The sequence below is a fragment of the Myxine glutinosa genome, chromosome 8 (genome assembly GCF_964187855.1).
Source record: "Myxine glutinosa chromosome 8, kmMyxGlut1.1, whole genome shotgun sequence".
NCBI classification, from domain to species: Eukaryota; Metazoa; Chordata; class Myxini; order Myxiniformes; family Myxinidae; genus Myxine; species Myxine glutinosa.
In genome coordinates this window covers 12,382,966-12,403,229 of record NC_136268.1, presented here as the reverse complement: position 1 = coordinate 12,403,229, position 20,264 = coordinate 12,382,966, and the positions used below count along the sequence as shown (strand labels likewise).

The 20,264-nt window shown below is 39.1% G+C and overlaps 1 protein-coding gene across 2 annotated transcripts in view; it reads right to left on the bottom strand.

Annotated features, from left to right (window-relative positions):
* Positions 1 to 3,671: 3,671 nt before the first annotated feature.
* The window catches only part of BCKDK (branched chain keto acid dehydrogenase kinase), a 71,883-nt gene continuing 55,290 nt past the window's right edge, over positions 3,672 to 20,264 (bottom strand). For both annotated transcript variants that reach the window (XM_068123908.2, XM_078782940.1), the window contains exons 10-11: positions 19,191 to 19,343; positions 3,672 to 4,488 (exon numbers count right to left, since the gene is read on the bottom strand). In XM_068123908.2, the coding sequence (XP_067980009.2) occupies positions 4,350 to 4,488; positions 19,191 to 19,343 (292 nt within the window). In that variant the 3' untranslated portion in view covers positions 3,672 to 4,349. The remainder of the gene's footprint in view (positions 4,489 to 19,190; positions 19,344 to 20,264) is intronic.

Genomic DNA, 20,264 nt, shown 5'->3' with positions numbered 1-20,264 from the left:
CCTCAGCATCGACGAGTCTGGCATTTCACTCAGGCCAACTGGCTCGGTCTTCAAGCAGCCATCAATCATCTGGACTGGTCTCCCATCTCTACCACCTCTGACATCAACTCATCCTGGGAATTCTTCCAAAGCAAATTGCTCTCTCTCATGCACAGATTTATCCCATCTCATCTTCAGTTGTCATACCCCTCCTCCCGTCCATGGTACACGGAATCTTGTGATGAGGCTGTTGCCCAGAAACAACTTGCCTTCGTCTCCTGGAAAGCAAATCCAATGGAAGGAAATCTCATTTCCTTTCACAAAGCCCGAAACAAGTGTGTGTCCACCCTCAGGAGAGCCAGGAAACAATATCTCTCCGTTCTCAAGACCGAACTCTCTTATCCGTCTCCCTCTTCCAAATCCTGGTGGCATCTGGTCAAATCTGTTTCTGGTGTTTGTTCCCCCTCCATCCCCTCCCTTACCTCAAACGGCTACACAGCTGACTCCGCTCGTGAAAAAGCTGAATGCCTCAACTCTGTGTTTGCCTCTAAATCTTGTGTCCCAAACCCATCCCTCTCTGTACCCACCGTACCCAGTCGTACCCAGCTGCTCCTGGACTCCGTGTCCTTTCCTCCTGACGAGGTGAAAAAGTTTCTGTCAACCCTCGACTCTGATTCTGCAACTGGACCTGACGGCATCAGCCCACGGGTCCTAAAATCCTGTTCTTCCGCTCTTTCACTCCCTCTCTCTGTTATCTTCACCCTCTCTTTTGCTCAAGGTCAACTGCCATCTGCTTGGAAATCAGCCAACATCACCGCTTTACACAAAAAAGGTGCAAAAATAGAGCTTAGTAACTACAGACCAATCAGCCTTCTCCCAATTATCAGCAAAGTCATGGAATCCATCATTGCTTCAGATATGAAATCTTTCCTCTTCTCCAATGGCTTGATCTCTGATCATCAATTTGATTTTAGACCAGGTCACTCTACTCTGGACATGCTGCTTCTGCTGTCAACAATGGATGGAGGTCCTCAATGCCAAACAGGAAATTAGAGCTGTCTCCCTCGATATATCACGTGCCTTCGATACGGTCTGGCACCCTGCTCTGCTCACCAAACTCTCCTCCTTTGGTATCCATGGAAATCTCCACGCATGGCTGGTGGACTTCCTCTCTAGTCATAGTCAACGTGTGGCCCTGAATGGGTTTCTCTCATCTCATCTCTTCCTGTTCAGGCTGGAGTTCCCCAAGGCAGTGTTCTGGGCCCTGTGCTTTTTCTGGTCTTCATCAATGATCTCTCCGACTCTCTTGAAAATCCTCTCTATCTCTTTGCTGATGACTCCACTCTCTGCCGCTCCATTCCTCATCCCTCAGATCGGCAGTCTGCAGCCTCCTTACTCTCTGCAGACCTGGACAAAATCACTGACTGGGCAAACAAGTGGAACATGTCTTTCAATCCTGACAAATCTCACACTCTTACGATGTCTCTCCGAAAAGACCGACTGGACAACCCTCCCATCCACTTTCTGAATAATCCTCTCCAAGAAGTTCTGTCACTCAAGCTTTTGGGTCTCACTATCTGCCATGATCTTTCCTGGGAAAACCACATTTCAAATCTGGCCTCCAAAGCCAGTCGCCGACTGGGCATCCTCCGTCGTGCGAAGTCCTTCCTTGGCACACCTGAGCTCCTCACCACATACAAGGCTTTCGTCCACAGCTCAATGGAATACTGCTCTCCCCTCTGGGCTGGTGCTCCTGCCTCACACCTAGCTCGTCTTCACGCTGTTGAAACCAAAGCGTTCAGAATCTTTGGAATCTCCCGTGATGAAGCTACCTCCGAGGGCCTTTCACTTACTCACCGCAGGCAGGTTGGTGTTTTTCTGTCTTCTACCGCCTCCTCTCCGGCCTTGCTCCTCCAGCTCTCTCTGGGCTCTGTCCCCCAAGTATTCCTAAAGGTCGCACAAGATCTGCCTGCAACCCTCTTATGGTTAAACTGCCAAAATCAAGACTCTGCTCACCTTCACTCTTTCATTCCTCTTTTCTCCCACCTCTGGAACAAACTCCCACACTCACTTCAATCCCACTCCTCCCTCCAGGTCTTTAAAACAGCTGTTCACCACCATCTCTTATCTTCCCCCATCCAAAACCTTGATCTGTTCTACCCCCGCTAATTTCACCCCAAATCCTCGTTTTTGAAATACCACTTCTTTCGTGGAAGTCCTTGGTGTCCTTGTGATTGTACTTCTCCCAACCCCCTTCCCACGCCGCCTCCCCCCAAGCCCTCTCCCTCCAACACATTCCCGATGTCCTTCACAAATGTGTTTATGTGCTTCCCCTTCTCTCCCCATCTTGTTTACCGCTCCCCTTTTTATACACTTTGTTTGTCTGATTTGTTTGTGTGATAAATGTTAGCTCTTTGACGAGCCTAGATTATGTATACAAAAAAAAAAAAAAAAAAAAAAAAAAGGAATGGCAGTGGATTCTACATGGAAGATTCGGGGTGGAGTGCCTGTATAATGCGGAGCCTGGACAACAAGAGGTAATTATTGATGGAATAACCTATGGAACTTGATGGAATTCTTATTTTGTAGGGTCAAACCTGGATCCAGCTTGAGCCCCGGTAGACCCCCTTAGATGCCTTCTTTTTTCTTTCTTAAAAAAAAAAAAAAAAAAGTCACATTACTTTAGACAAAAAGAACAAACTTTAGTCACAACACAACAAATATCATTTGTGCCAAGTTTGGTCACAATCCCATCAGCGGTTTCGGAGAAGTTGCTCGTGTTTACGGACGGATGATGCGCCATCTCATAAGCTTCCCAGAACCGTGTTCCAGGTGAGCTAAAAACCCATTTTTATAACGCGAGTGAGTTGTACATTTTGACCCTCAGGATGAGTGGGAGTCGGGAAGAGGAGCAAGTGTAAAGTGTGAACTTCGGATGCCGATAAGGAATGGGTAGAATGGATGAACCAGTGAAATTGGCTCATTGGGTTGTGCAAGGGAAAGACCAAAACGATGACTTCCTGGTTGTGGTGTAAAAGTGCCAAACCATGTTTCTGCGTACGACAATTTTGCTGACGTTTTTTTCTTGAGTATTAATCTGAACACTGAAACGCTCACCAACTCACGGATGTTTCCCCTCGCCGGAGGAGAGAGTATTGCATTTGAGTCTGTTTGTTTGTCCGCACAGAATAAATCTGATTTTCTCTGCAACCGTTGGTCTGATCGACAGGAAATTTTCACCATAGGTGCAACTCCACCTGTAGAATGTTTAATGATAATTATGACCTCATAGGTCACGTGGTTCGGTCGCCATCTGGGAAAAACCAAAAAACTGCACCTCCATATCTCCAAAGGTGCTGAATAGAAAAAAATTGAGACATGGCTCACTGTAAAGAACTCCCTGGGGAATAAAATATGTTGATGTCATAGGTGCCTCCATTATGATGTCATAATTCGACAAGTACAAAACTTAATCGATCAAGAAGAAATTTCTTCAGCATAATCTAGGAATAGATCAGTTTAAAAAACAAAAAATGACATCGGTCACGTGGTTCGGCCGCCATATTTGTTTTAACACAAAAGTCTTAAAAACCACTGAAAATACATCCTGGTGAGGGTTTGCAATCTGACTGCTCTTTTTTTTGTTTTCTTTGTGAACTGCAATTGATTTCTTGTTAGTCAATGAACCCAAACAAGCTTCATGTGATTTATTCCAGGTGAACAATCCACCATTCATTTTACTTGGAAAGTACAAGGGTCACCTTTACAGGTTGTCAATGAAACCATTTGAGAGATCTACCCTTTAAATGGTTCCGATGCCATCATAAGTACAAGGGTTCATATGCCATTTAATCTGCCCTTTAAATAGCGGATGCTATGAAAACCATCTCTCTAATTGGTATATCTATGACCTTGTACGACTTGTGTGAGGACGACTATTATCCCCGACAGAAAATGCAGGTAAAGCAAGGCGGTGTATAAACTCAAAAGTGAAATGCAATTCATTGACCCCAGCAACAAAATAAATGTGGTTGTTGAACCTAGTGGTTAGATTTGGAATTCCTGCTGTGAACACATCAGGTCACGGACACTGTGTGCTCTCCAGGGCCCTTTTCAGATTCAAATAAACCATTTTGGAGATCCACCCTTCAATGGCTCATAATTAGTGGTTGCAATGCAAGCCCTGACTGATGCGCGCACACACATGCACGCACACACATGCACGCGCGCACACCACACGCACATACGCACACACACAATTCTCTGATCCAAAACAAGTGGTAATGCAACATGATCATAATCAATAAAAAGTAAAATAATTCACTGAGTTGTTGTTGAACACGTGGTTGTCGAAACAATTTGGGAAGAGGTTAAATGCGGAATTTCTCCCCATGTATGTGTGGCAAACGAAGGTATACGTCCGTTCCGAGACACTGCATGCTCTGAAGCACCAAAGAGCCGCCCAGGTACTCGGCGTAAGCTTGCGAAGTGGGCAAGCCAAACCCAAACCTGACGAAAGCAAGACGGGAAGGACAGGGAATAGGATCCACATGGTGAGAATGAATAATTATTTGATACAATTGAATTGAATACGTTCTCAATCGCTCAGCTCATTGCAGTGCACAAGGCCTCCATCTGAAGTGTCATGGAGGATGGGTCTCCACTCTGGGCTGCGCGAGTGCAGCTCCTTCCTAACCTTCTCCCATTGAGGCGTTATCATCCAAGGCTCTCCATGTTCTCCGGATATCTTGCCAGGAGGCCGTATTCCAACGTCTGCCTCTCACCGACCACAGGCACCTTGGTGGACCCGTGTGTTATCTTGCCTAGTCTCTGGCCTCCATCCTCCTACCCTATCATCCCTCCATACTCCCACAATTCATGTACAATCTTCCAAAATACCACACCTGGTTACCTTCCCAAATTCTAAACTCGATGCTCACCTCCATTCCTTAATCCCTCGTCTCTGGAATGTGGAACCGACTCCATATCTGTTGTCATGCTCCATCCAGTCTTACAAGAGTCAAACCCATCATCACCTCAAGCTTTGTCCCATACCCACTGCTGCTCTTCATGTGATCCTGACCCACCCTTTCCTTTCGACCATTGGTTTGATGTTTGCTGCATTACCCTTGGACTCAGTCTGTGAACATTATGCCCTCTGGAATTTATCCACTCAAGTCCCAAATAATAATATTGTTATGGTGTAACGTACCTTCCCTCCGGTGGTGTACCACTTTCTAATGTTCCTGGATGGAAATTTAGACGGCCGATCAACCGTTGGTACCTGCCGGGCTAATGCTAACTTTGTTACTGCCGCTTGCTAACCTGGGTGCGAGCAATGGCGGACCAATGGAAGAAAAGACACTCACAGACAGAGGGAAAGGAAACGTTAACGATTTGATTTATTTACAAGTACTTGGTGTAATTATTCAATAGGGAAGAAAAAAAGGACGAGAAGCAGGAACTTGGCTTATCCTCCGCCATATTGCGATTACAACAAATACACACAACAAGGTGCCAGCACACATTCACGGGGGGAGGGGGGGGGGGTAAAATAGCCCGTCACTCCGCCCCCACTAGCTCTCTCTAAGGGATTCAGGCCCTGATTGGTGCATATCCAGTCTTCATCAATGATCTCTCTGACTCTCTTGAAAATACTCTCTATCTCTTTGCTGACGACTCTACTCTCTGTCGCTCCATTCTTCATCCCTCAGATCGGCAGTCTGCAGCCTCCTCACTCTCTGCAGACCTTGACAAAATCACAGACTGGGCAAACAAGTGGAACATGTCTTTCAATCCTGACAAATCTCACACTGTTATGATGTCTCTCCGAAAAGACCGACTGGACAACCCTCCCATCCACTTTCTGAATAATCCTCTCCAAGAAGTTCTGTCACTCAAGCTTTTGGGTCTCACTATCTGCCATGATCTTTCCTGGAAAAACTACATTTCAAATCTGGCCTCCAAAGCCAGTCGCCGACTGGGCATCCTCCGTCGTGCGAAGTCCTTCCTTGGCACACCTGAGCTCCTCACCACATACAAGGCTTTCATCCGCAGCTCAATGGAATACTGCTCTCCCCTCTGGGCTGGTGCTCCTGCCTCACACCTAGCTCGCCTTCACGCTGTTGAAACCAAAGCGTTCAGAATCATTGGAATCTCCCACGATGAAGCTAACTCCAAGGGCCTCTCACTCACTCACCGCAGGCAGGTTGGTGGTCTTTCCGTCTTCTACCGACTCCTCTCTGGCCTTGCCCCCCCCAGCTCTCTCTGGGCTCTGTACCGCAAATATTCCTACAGGTCGCACAAGATCTGCCTGCAACCCTCTTATGGTTAAACTGCCAAAATCAAGACTCTCTGCTCACCTTCACTCCTCTTTTTTCCCGCCTCTGGAACAAACTCCCTCACTCTCTTCAATCCCACTCCACCCTCCAAGTCTTTAAAACAGCTGTTCACCACCATCTCTTATCTTCCCCCATCCAAAACCTTGATCTTTTCTACCCCCGCTAATTTCACCCCAATTCCACTTTTTGAAATACCAACTTTTGTCCTGGAAGTCCTTGGTGTCCTTGTGCTTTATACTTCTCCCTCCCCCCCCCCCCCCCTTCCCACGCCTCCTCCCCCCGGGCCCTCTCCCTTCCACACATCTCCCTGCTCTCGGATGTTGTGTGTGTGTGTGCTTCCCCTTTTCTCCCCATCTTGTCTTCCGCTCCCTCTTTTTGTGTATTTTGTTTGTCTGGTCGATTTGTTTGTGAAGTTAATGTTAGCTCTTTCACGAGCCTCGATTCAGTATACAAAAAAAAAAAAAAAAAAAAAAATCCCAATGGGCTTTGGTCTGTCTTCTGTCCTTCAAGACTTTAAATCAATTTATGGATGCAATCTTTGTGCATCTGCCTGGTAAATGATCCCTTATGAGGAGGGCGGGCCTGTGTTTCCCTCCCCAACGCATAACGACATACTAACCCGAAATAAGGGGAAGGGGCTAATTCTGCTATGAATAAATATATAAACAAGTACACATACATTCAAAGTACACCGCCCCATGCCAAATAATTAAATATGCTGCAGCGCGGCATTGCCGGGGCGCCTCCGGCGCCCGGCAATACCGCAGTGCAGCTCATTAAGGCTGCATTGGGAGGGAGAGGTGTACACTAATTGATTGATTAATTGTATAATTAAAATCAATAAAAGATTATCACAAAATATTTTCATAATCAATTGGCTAATCGCATAACTAAACCACTAGTGCTTCATCCGAAGATGTATCTTTTAGAAATTTAATTAAATAAGTCATTTATAAAAAATTAAATAATTAATTGATTACTCAATAAATAATTAATCGATTAATCAATAAATAATTAATAGATGAAATGATTAATCAATAAATCAAAAATATCCTTGATAGCCACATCACTTGGTCACTTATGTCCAAATATTAGCTTCCCAGCTCAAAAGGTGCCTGAGATATTGGCCAAATGAGAAAGAAAATAAATAAATGATTAATAATGAAAATAAATAAATAATAATCATAAAAAAATTAAATTGGTAATCAATTTGGTCAGAGAACACATAAACTACCACTATTTCATCAGAATCTGTAACTTAAAAAAAAAATTTTTTTGGGTCATTAATCGAATAATTAAATAATTAATCGATTAATTGATTAATTAATAAATCAAAAATATCCTTTGCAGCCAAATCACCTGGTCATTGGCATGTCCAAATATCAGCTTCCTAACTCAAAAGGTGCCTGAGTTAATAATGGTCAGAAGAGAAATGAAATTTAATTAATTAAATAAGTACTTAATTAAACGCTAATAATTAAATAACTCCTCAATTAATTGATTATTCAAAAAACAAAAAATACCGTATTTGACAAAGGACTTGCTCACGACTGTGCCGAAATTTCAGCTTCCTAGCTCAAAGGATGGCTGAGATATCGTCCGGACAACCAAGAAAGAAAACAAACAAGTACAAATACATTCAAAGTACACCGCCCCATGCCAAATAATTAAATATGCTGCGGCGCGGCATTGCCGGGGCGCCTCCGGCGCCCGGCAATACCGCAGTGCAGCTCATTGAGGCTGCATTGGGAGGGAGAGGTGTACACTAATTGATTGATTAATTGTATAATTAAAATCAATAAAAGATTATCACAAAGTATTTTCATAATCAATTGGCTAATCGCATAACTAAACCAGTAGTGCTTCATCCGAAGATGTATCTTTTAGAAATTTAATTAAATAAGTCATTTATAAAAAATTAAATAATTAATTGATTACTCAATAAATAATTAATCGATTAATCAATAAATACTTAATAGATGAAATGATTAATCAATAAATCAAAAATATCCTTGATAGCCACATCACTTGGTCACTCATGTCCAAATATTAGCTTCCCAGCTCAAAAGGTGCCTGAGATATTGGCCAAATGAGAAAGAAAATAAATAAATGATTAATAATGAAAATAAATAAATAATAATCATAAAAAAATTAAATTATTAATCAATTTGGTCAGAGAACACATAAACTACCACTATTTCATCAGAATCTGTAACTTTAAAAAAAAAAATTTTTTTGTCATTAATCGAATAATTAAATAATTAATCGATTAATTGATTAATTAATAAATCAAAAATATCCTTTGCAGCCAAATCACCTGGTCATTGGCATGTCCAAATATCAGCTTCCTAACTCAAAAGGTGCCTGAGTTAATAATGGTCAGAAGAGAAATGAAATTTAATTAATTAAATAAGTACTTAATTAAACGCTAATAATTAAATAACTCCTCAATTAATTGATTATTCAAAAAACAAAAAATACCGTATTTGACAAAGGACTTGCTCACTACTGTGCCGAAATTTCAGCTTCCTAGCTCAAAGGATGGCTGAGATATCGTCCGGACAACCAAGAAAGAAAACAAACAAACAAGAAAACAAGAAAACAAACAAGAAACCAGAGTGAAAACTGAGTACTCTCTTTCAGCGTGCGTCACTGCCGAGCCCCCTTTGGTGCCCGGCAATGACGATTTGCAATGCCTGGAGATGGCATAGGAAAGGAGCGGTGTACAACAAACAAACAAGAAACCAGAGTGAAAACTGAGTACTCTCTTTCAGCGTGCGTCACTGCCGAGCCCCCTTTGGTGCCCGGCAATGACGATTTGCAATGCCTGGAGATGGCATAGGAAAGGAGCGGTGTACAACAAGTACAAATACATTCAAAGTACACCGCCCCATGCCAAATAATTAAATATGCTGCAGCGCGGCATTGCCGGGGCGCCTCAGGCGCCCGGCAATACCGCAGTGCAGCTCATTGAGGCTGCATTGGGAGGGAGACGTGTACACTAATTGATTGATTAATTGTATAATTAAAATCAATAAAAGATTATCACAAAATATTTTCATAATCAATTGGCTAATCGCATAACTAAACCACTAGTGCTTCATCCGAAGATGTATCTTTTAGAAATTTAATTAAATAAGTCATTTATAAAAAATTAAATAATTAATTGATTACTCAATAAATAATTAATCGATTAATCAATAAATAATTAATAGATGAAATGATTAATCAATAAATCAAAAATATCCTTGATAGCCACATCACTTGGTCACTCATGTCCAAATATTAGCTTCCCAGCTCAAAAGGTGCCTGAGATATTGGCCAAATGAGAAAGAAAATAAATAAATGATTAATAATGAAAATAAATAAATAATAATCATAAAAAAATTAAATTATTAATCAATTTGGTCAGAGAACACATAAACTACCACTATTTCATCAGAATCTGTAACTTTAAAAAAAAAATTTTTTTTGTCATTAATCGAATAATTAAATAATTAATCGATTAATTGATTAATTAATAAATCAAAAATATCCTTTGCAGCCAAATCACCTGGTCATTGGCATGTCCAAATATCAGCTTCCTAACTCAAAAGGTGCCTGAGTTAATAATGGTCAGAAGAGAAATGAAATTTAATTAATTAAATAAGTACTTAATTAAACGCTAATAATTAAATAACTCCTCAATTAATTGATTATTCAAAAAACAAAAAATACCGTATTTGACAAAGGACTTGCTCACTACTGTGCCGAAATTTCAGCTTCCTAGCTCAAAGGATGGCTGAGATATCGTCCGGACAACCAAGAAAACAAACAAACAAGTACACATACATTCAAAGTACACCGCCCCATGCCAAATAATTAAATATGCTGCAGCGCGGCATTGCCGGGGCGCCTCCGGCGCCCGGCAATACCGCAGTGCAGCTCATTGAGGCTGCATTGGGAGGGAGAGGTGTACACTAATTGATTGATTAATTGTATAATTAAAATCAATAAAAGATTATCACAAAATATTTTCATAATCAATTGGCTAATCGCATAACTAAACCAGTAGTGCTTCATCCGAAGATGTATCTTTTAGAAATTTAATTAAATAAGTCATTTATAAAAAATTAAATAATTAATTGATTACTCAATAAATAATTAATCGATTAATCAATAAATACTTAATAGATGAAATGATTAATCAATAAATCAAAAATATCCTTGATAGCCACATCACTTGGTCACTCATGTCCAAATATTAGCTTCCCAGCTCAAAAGGTGCCTGAGATATTGGCCAAATGAGAAAGAAAATAAATAAATGATTAATAATGAAAATAAATAAATAATAATCATAAAAAAATTAAATTATTAATCAATTTGGTCAGAGAACACATAAACTACCACTATTTCATCAGAATCTGTAACTTAAAAAAAAAAATTTTTTTTGTCATTAATCGAATAATTAAATAATTAATCGATTAATTGATTAATTAATAAATCAAAAATATCCTTTGCAGCCAAATCACCTGGTCATTGGCATGTCCAAATATCAGCTTCCTAACTCAAAAGGTGCCTGAGTTAATAATGGTCAGAAGATAAATGAAATTTAATTAATTAAATAAGTACTTAATTAAACGCTAATAATTAAATAACTCCTCAATTAATTGATTATTCAAAAAACAAAAAATACCGTATTTGACAAAGGACTTGCTCACTACTGTGCCGAAATTTCAGCTTCCTAGCTCAAAGGATGGCTGAGATATCGTCCGGACAACCAAGAAAACAAACAAGAAACCAGAGTGAAAACTGAGTACTCTCTTTCAGCGTGCGTCACTGCCGAGCCCCCTTCGGTGCCCGGCAATGACGATTTGCAATGCCTGGAGGTGGCATAGGAAAGGAGCGGTGTACAACAAGTACACATACATTCAAAGTACACCGCCCCATGCCAAATAATTAAATATGCTGCAGCGCGGCATTGCCGGGGCGCCTCCGGCGCCCGGCAATACCGCAGTGCAGCTCATTGAGGCTGCATTGGGAGGGAGAGGTGTACACTAATTGATTGATTAATTGTATAATTAAAATCAATAAAAGATTATCACAAAATATTTTCATAATCAATTGGCTAATCGCATAACTAAATCAGTAGTGCTTCATCCGAAGATGTATCTTTTAGAAATTTAATTAAATAAGTCATTTATAAAAAATTAAATAATTAATTGATTACTCAATAAATAATTAATCGATTAATCAATAAATACTTAATAGATGAAATGATTAATCAATAAATCAAAAATATCCTTGATAGCCACATCACTTGGTCACTCATGTCCAAATATTAGCTTCCCAGCTCAAAAGGTGCCTGAGATATTGGCCAAATGAGAAAGAAAATAAATAAATGATTAATAATGAAAATAAATAAATAATAATCATAAAAAAATTAAATTATTAATCAATTTGGTCAGAGAACACATAAACTACCACTATTTCATCAGAATCTGTAACTTAAAAAAAAAAAAATTTTTTGTCATTAATCGAATAATTAAATAATTAATCGATTAATTGATTAATTAATAAATCAAAAATATCATTTGCAGCCAAATCACCTGGTCATTGGCATGTCCAAATATCAGCTTCCTAACTCAAAAGGTGCCTGAGTTAATAATGGTCAGAAGATAAATGAAATTTAATTAATTAAATAAGTACTTAATTAAACGCTAATAATTAAATAACTCCTCAATTAATTGATTATTCAAAAAACAAAAAATACCGTATTTGACAAAGGACTTGCTCACTACTGTGCCGAAATTTCAGCTTCCTAGCTCAAAGGATGGCTGAGATATCGTCCGGACAACCAAGAAAACAAACAAGAAACCAGAGTGAAAACTGAGTACTCTCTTTCAGCGTGCGTCACTGCCGAGCCCCCTTCGGTGCCCGGCAACGACGATTTGCAATGCCTGGAGGTGGCATAGGAAAGGAGCGGTGTACAACAAGTACACATACATTCAAAGTGCACCGCCCCCATGCCAAATAATTAAATATCCTACAGAGCGGCATTGCCGGGGCGCCTCCGGCGCCCGGCAATACCGCAGTGCAGCTCAATGGGGCTGCATTTGGAGGAAGAGGTGTACACTAATTGATTGATTAATTGTATAATTAAAATCAATAAAAGATTATCACAAAATATTTTCATAATCAATTGGCTAATAGCATAACTAAACCACTAGTGCTTCATCCGAAGATGTATCTTTCAGAAATTTAATTAAATAAGTCATTAATAAAAAATTAAATAATTAATTGATTACTCAATAAATAATTAATCGATTAATCAATAAATAATTAATCGATTAAATGATTAATCAATAAATCAAAAATATCCTTGATAGCCACATCACTTGGTCACTCATGTCCAAATATTAGCTTCCCAGCTCAAAAGGTGCCTGAGATATTGGCCAAATGAGAAAGAAAATAAATAAATGATTAATAATGAAAATAAATAAATAATAATCATAAAAAAATTAAATTATTAATCAATTTGGTCAGAGAACACATAAACTACCACTATTTCATCAGAATCTGTAACTTTAAAAAAAAAAAATTTTGGTCATTAATCGAATAATTAAATAATTAATCGATTAATTGATTCATTAATAAATCAAAAATATCCTTTGCAGCCAAATCACCTGGTCATTGGCATGTCCAAATGTCAGCTTCCTAACTCAAAAGGTGCCTGAGTTAATGGTCAGAAGAGAAAGGAAATTTGATTAATTAAATAAGTACTTAATTAATCGCTAATAATTAAATAACTCCTCAATTTATTGATTAATCAAAAAACAAAAAATACCGTTTTTGACAAAGGACTTGCTCACTACTGTGCCGAAATTTCAGCTTCCTAGCTCAAAGGATGGCTGAGATATCGTCCGGACAACCAAGAAAGAAAACAAGTACACATACATTCAAAGTACACCGCCCCATGCCAAATAATTAAATATGCTGCAGCGCGGCATTGCCGGGGCGCCTCCGGCGCCCGGCAATACCGCAGTGCAGCTCATTGAGGCTGCATTGGGAGGGAGAGGTGTACACTAATTGATTGATTAATTGTATAATTAAAATCAATAAAAGATTATCACAAAATATTTTCATAATCAATTGGCTAATCGCATAACTAAACCACTGGTGCTTCATCCGAAGATGTATCTTTTAGAAATTTAATTAAATAAGTCATTTATAAAAAATTCATTGATTACTCAATAAATAATTAATCGATTAATCAATAAATAATTAATAGATGAAATGATTAATCAATAAATCAAAAATATCCTTGATAGCCACATCACTTGGTCACTCATGTCCAAATATTAGCTTCCCAGCTCAAAAGGTGCCTGAGATATTGGCCAAATGAGAAAGAAAATAAATAAATGATTAATAATGAATATAAATAAATAATAATCATAAAAAAATTAAATTATTAATCAATTTGGTCAGAGAACACATAAACTACCACTATTTCATCAGAATCTGTAACTTAAAAAAAAAAAATTTTTTTTGTCATTAATCGAATAATTAAATAATTAATCGATTAATTGATTAATTAATAAATCAAAAATATCATTTGCAGCCAAATCACCTGGTCATTGGCATGTCCAAATATCAGCTTCCTAACTCAAAAGGTGCCTGAGTTAATGGTCAGAAGAGAAAGGAAATTTAATTAATTAAATAAGAACTTAATTAATCGCTAATAATTAAATAACTCCTTAATTTATTGATTAATCAAAAAAAAAAAAATACCGTTTTTGACAAAGGACTTTCTCACTATTGTGCCAAAATTTCAGCTTCCTAGCTCAAAGGATGGCTGAGATATCGCCCGGACAACCAAGAAAGAAAACAAACAAACAAACAAACAAGTACACATACATTCAAAGTACACCGCCCCATGCCAAATAATTAAATATGCTGCAGCGCGGCATTGCCGGGGCGCCTCTGGCGCCCGGCAATACCGCAGTGCAGCTCATTGAGGCTGCATTGGGAGGGAGAGGTGTACACTAATTGATTGATTAATTGTATAATTAAAATCAATAAAAGATTATCACAAAATATTTTCATAATCAATTGGCTAATCGCATAACTAAACCAGTAGTGCTTCATCCGAAGATGTATCTTTTAGAAATTTAATTAAATAAGTCATTTATAAAAAATTAAATAATTAATTGATTACTCAATAAATAATTAATCGATTAATCAATAAATACTTAATAGATGAAATGATTAATCAATAAATCAAAAATATCCTTGATAGCCACATCACTTGGTCACTCATGTCCAAATATTAGCTTCCCAGCTCAAAAGGTGCCTGAGATATTGGCCAAATGAGAAAGAAAATAAATAAATGATTAATAATGAAAATAAATAAATAATAATCATAAAAAAATTAAATTATTAATCAATTTGGTCAGAGAACACATAAACTACCACTATTTCATCAGAATCTGTAACTTAAAAAAAAAAAAATTTTTTGTCATTAATCGAATAATTAAATAATTAATCGATTAATTGATTAATTAATAAATCAAAAATATCCTTTGCAGCCAAATCACCTGGTCATTGGCATGTCCAAATATCAGCTTCCTAACTCAAAAGGTGCCTGAGTTAATAATGGTCAGAAGAGAAATGAAATTTAATTAATTAAATAAGTACTTAATTAAACGCTAATAATTAAATAACTCCTCAATTAATTGATTATTCAAAAAACAAAAAATACCGTATTTGACAAAGGACTTGCTCACTACTGTGCCGAAATTTCAGCTTCCTAGCTCAAAGGATGGCTGAGATATCGTCCGGACAACCAAGAAAACAAGAAAACAAGAAAACAAACAAGAAACCAGAGTGAAAACTGAGTACTCTCTTTCAGCGTGCGTCACTGCCGAGCCCCCTTCGGTGCCCAGCAATGACGATTTGCAATGCCTGGAGATGGCATAGGAAAGGAGCGGTGTACAACAAGAAAACAAGAAACCAGAGTGAAAACTGAGTACTCTCTTTCAGCGTGCGTCACTGCCGAGCCCCCTTTGGTGCCCGGCAATGACGATTTGCAATGCCTGGAGATGGCATAGGAAAGGAGCGGTGTACAATAAGGGGAAGGGGCTAATTCTGCTTTGAATAAATATATAAATAAGGGGAAGGGGCTAATTCTGCTATGAATAAATATATAAATAAGGGGAAGGGGCTAATTCTGCTATGAATAAATATATAAATAAGGGGAAGGGGATAATTCTGCGATGAATAAATATATAAATAAGGGGAAGGGGCTAATTCTGCGATGAATAAATATATAAATAAGGGGAAGGGGCTAATTCTGCTATGAATAAATATATAAATAAGGGGAAGGGGCTAATTCTGCGATGAATAAATATATAAATAAGGGGAAGGGGATAATTCTGCGATGAATAAATATATAAATAAGGGGAAGGGGCTAATTCTGCGATGAATAAATATATAAATAAGGGGAAGGGGATAATTCTGCTATGAATAAATATATAAATAAGGGGAAGGGGCTAATTCTGCTATGAATAAATATATAAATAAGGGGAAGGGGCTAATTCTGCTATGAATAAATATATAAATAAGGGGAAGGGGCTAATTCTGCGATGAATAAATATATAAATAAGGGGAAGGGGCTAATTCTGCTATGAATAAATATATAAATAAGGGGAAGGGGCTAATTCTGCTATGAATAAATATATAAATAAGGGGAAGGGGCTAATTCTGCTATGAATAAATATATAAATAAGGGGAAGGGGCTAATTCTGCGATGAATAAATATATAAATAAGGGGAAGGGGCTAATTCTGCTATGAATAAATATATAAATAAGGGGAAGGGGCTAATTCTGCTATGAATAAATATATAAATAAGGGGAAGGGGCTAATTCTGCTATGAATAAATATATAAATAAGGGGAAGGGGCTAATTCTGCTATGAATAAATATATAAATAAGGGGAAGGGGCTAATTCTGCTATGAATAAATATATAAATAAGGGGAAGGGGCTAATTCTGCTATGAATAAATATATAAATAAGGGGAAGGGGCTAATTCTGCTATGAATAAATATATAAATAAGGGGAAGGGGCTAATTCTGCTATGAATAAATATATAAATAAGGGGAAGGGGCTAATTCTGCTATGAATAAATATATAAATAAGGGGAAGGGGCTAATTCTGCTATGAATAAATATATAAATAAGGGGAAGGGGCTAATTCTGCTATGAATAAATATATAAATAAGGGGAAGGGGCTAATTCTGCTATGAATAAATATATAAATAAGGGGAAGGGGCTAATTCTGCTATGAATAAATATATAAATAAGGGCATAGTGTCTGCTGTGAAATAACTATTCTAAGGGACCTGCATGGTGGTTGCCATTACTTCTCAGTGGTTTCCCAAAACTGCAACACTATATAAAACTAGAACGGCACTCTTCGACGTCAACCGATATGTCTTCGCCCAAATTATTACATCATGATAATACTTGTATCAGTATAATACTAGAACCCTGGTGTTGGGCTAGCGGCTAGGGTGCCGGCTTAGGATCCTAGGATCCTGGGTTTGAATCCCGGTCGATCGCTGAATAAACGCCAGGGGGGTTGACTCAGCCTGTCATCCTTCCGAGGTCGGCTAATTGAGTACCAGTTCACTGGTAATTCCCTGTTTGTCGTTAAAGGCGGCAAAAAGGGTTGGCGTCAGGAAGGGCATCCGGCCGTAAAATATTGCTTCAAAAAGGGGACCGAAAAACAACAACAACCACGGTTCCCAAAAAAGGCCAACCCCTGCTTTGCGGGGAAAAATGGCCTCTAAAGGTGGTTATTATTATTTTTTATTATAATACTTGTATCAAGTTTGATTTAAATCCATTCAGCTGTGCCCAAGTTAGCACGTTTTTACCTGACATGACCTCTGACCTATTCACCCCAAAATTGTATCAGTTCATGTTTACATCATTATACATACTTGTACCAAGTTTTAATTTAAATCCCTTCAGCTGTTCACAAGTTATAGACCTATGAGAGATTTGATCTTTGACCCCAAAATCTAATCAGTTAATCTTTACAATAGTATACATACCTGTACCAAGTTTGAATTGGATCACTTCAGCCATTCACAAGTTATAGACCTATTACAGATTTGACCTTTGACCACCAAATTCGAATCATTTAATCTTTACATCATTATACAAGGGCCAGTCAATAAGTAACCTTAAAATGGCGATATAAATTCGAGAATGTAATGTGTGTAGTTGTAGACGACCTTTGTTATATCTATGGATAAGAGTCATGGTTTGCCTGTTTTAGATCTGGCAACATTGAGCGTATGACGTCAGTAGAGCAGTTCCAAGATGGTGGCTCCCTTAGAAGCATGTGAAGGGGACACGAGTGTGATCCACCTAACAATGGACTACAAAATGTAAATGTTTCATGATATTTGTTATATTATATCACCTTTATCTATCAATATTGTTGAAATGAAGATCAAATAGCTGTATGTTGAAATATGTTGAAAAAGTCAAAGCTTTACATGGGGTGTACTTACTTTATCACGTGACTGTACCTCCCTGACAGGCTGAACAGTTTGTTTTGTGTCCCACTTATGGGCCGGATCTGGATTCGGACCTGAATCTAAATCTCATCGCCTTGTTCTCGTCACCAAACCAACTCGTCCACCAAGTTTAGTCATAACTCGTCCATAACCTTTTAAAATATCATGTGATATATCGCTTTTCACCCGATCTCTCAATGGTGAAGAATCGCTAAAAAAAATTATATTATCCAGATCCGGATCTTCACCAAAATCGAATCAATTCGTCCTTTTCACACAGCCAACGTGTCCATCAAATTTCATCTGAATCTGTCCACAGCTTTGAGATATCCTGCTCACAAACAGACAGAGGTGAAGCGCATAATCATAACTGACAGTGGACGGAGGTAAAATTGACCATTTTAGGCGATCATGACCTTTTGACCTCAAAAGCAATAGGCTTCAATGACCCAATCTGCAAATCCTGCTCAAATTTCAAGTCATTCAGATGGAAATTGATTATTTTTGACCTCAAAACAATCGGCTTCAAGCTTTGATTGGTGAACCGATTCAGACCCAATCTGCAAATTCTTAAACTTTCGTGTCAATTGGCTGACAAATTGATAACTTTATGTGATTTTCATCTTTTGACCAAATTATTAATTTCTCTTCTCCATATTCTCATAATAAAACTTTGTTAAAAACTGAGGACAAAAGGTCAAATGGTAAAAATGTTTCAGCCTGGACAGACAGACAGACACACGTGATTACAAAACCCCATATATGGCTGCACAGGGGACGGCCTAGCAACCCTTCGAGAGAAATTCACCCAATGTGCTCTTCCGCACCATGCTTGTGCTCAAGCAAGCAGAATATTTCCTACTTTTTAAAGTTTCTTATCACACAAACTAACTTGTAAACAAAGCCCTCAGCACAAAAGGTCTTGCATTGCAATTTGTTCTTTTTAAGGGATTATCGGATCCCACACTTGTGAAAGGCCAAACTTTGAAAGCGATGCCATTTTCAAAGCGCACGGCGATCGAACAACGCTGGGGATAGTCAGGCATGGCAGCTCTGCTGATTACACCTTGGCTTTTTGACACAAACATCTTTGTTTAGAAATCTGCAATTCGAGCAAAGCACACGGGCACTGAAAATGAAATCTAGTTCCATTCAAATCTAGTTTCGATGGTAAGCTGCTTTTCTGTTCATGGTTAGAATGAAAATGTCTCAATTCACCCACCGTGTTTGGTTCTACAAATGATGTGCCAGCTGTTTATGAAAGAATAGTAAAGCCGTTAAAGGAATAACAAGAAGGGCCTACCCGTGCATGGGTGCAGCAGCTTGGTTGTTTACGGCCTCCATCATTGTCCCGAGTGGGGCTGGTTCTTCTGGTGCCGAGCCCGATGTGGTGCAATGGTAGCTCATCACTCTTGGTAAGAGATCGTGGGCGATTCCACCACCACGGTCTGAGACCCTGCAACAGCGTCAATGATGAGTTTCTGTCTCGGCCTATGGTGGATGCGAAATCACTAGGTAGTTTATCTGTTTGGCGTTTTTTTTTTTTTTTTTTTTTTTTGTATACAAGATCGAGGCTCGTGAAAGAGCGAACATTAATCACACAGAAAGACAGACACATAAAACAAATAACATCGGGAGCGGTAGACAAGATGGGGAGAGAGGGGGAAGGACACAAACACAACATTTGAGAGCAGGGACCGAGAGACATGGAGACATCGAGAGATCTGTGGGAGGGAGAGGGCTTTGGGGGGAGGGGTGGGAGAGGTATAAACATATGGACACTGCCAGGACTTCCAGGAAAGAAGTTGGAATTTCAAACAAGGTGGATCTGGGGTGAATTAGTGGGGGTAGAAAAGATCAAGGTTTTGGATGGGGGAAGATAAGAGGTGGTGGTGAACAGCTGTTTTAAAGACCTGGAGGGAGGAGTGGGATTGAAGGGAGTGGGGGAGTTTGTTCCAGAAGCGGGAGAAAAGAGGAATGAAAGAGTGAAGGTGAGCAGAGAGCCGAGATTTCGGCAGTTTAACCATCAGAGGGTTGCTGGCAGATCTTGTGCGACCTGTAGGAATATTTGGGGGACAGAGCACAGAGAGAGCTGGGGGAGCAAGGCCGGAGACGAGTCGGTAGAAGACAGAAAGACCACCTACCTGCCTGCGGTGAGTGAGTGAAAGGCCCTCAGAGATAGCTTCATCGCGGGAGATTCCAATGATTTTGAAAGCTTTGGATTCAACAGCATGAAGCCGAGCCAGGTGTGAGGCAGGAGCACCAGCCCATAGGGGAGAACAGTATTCCATTGAGCTGCGGATGAAAGCCTTGTATGTGGTGAGGAGCTCAGGTGTGCCGAGGAAGGACTTCGCACGACGGAGGATGCCCAGTCGGC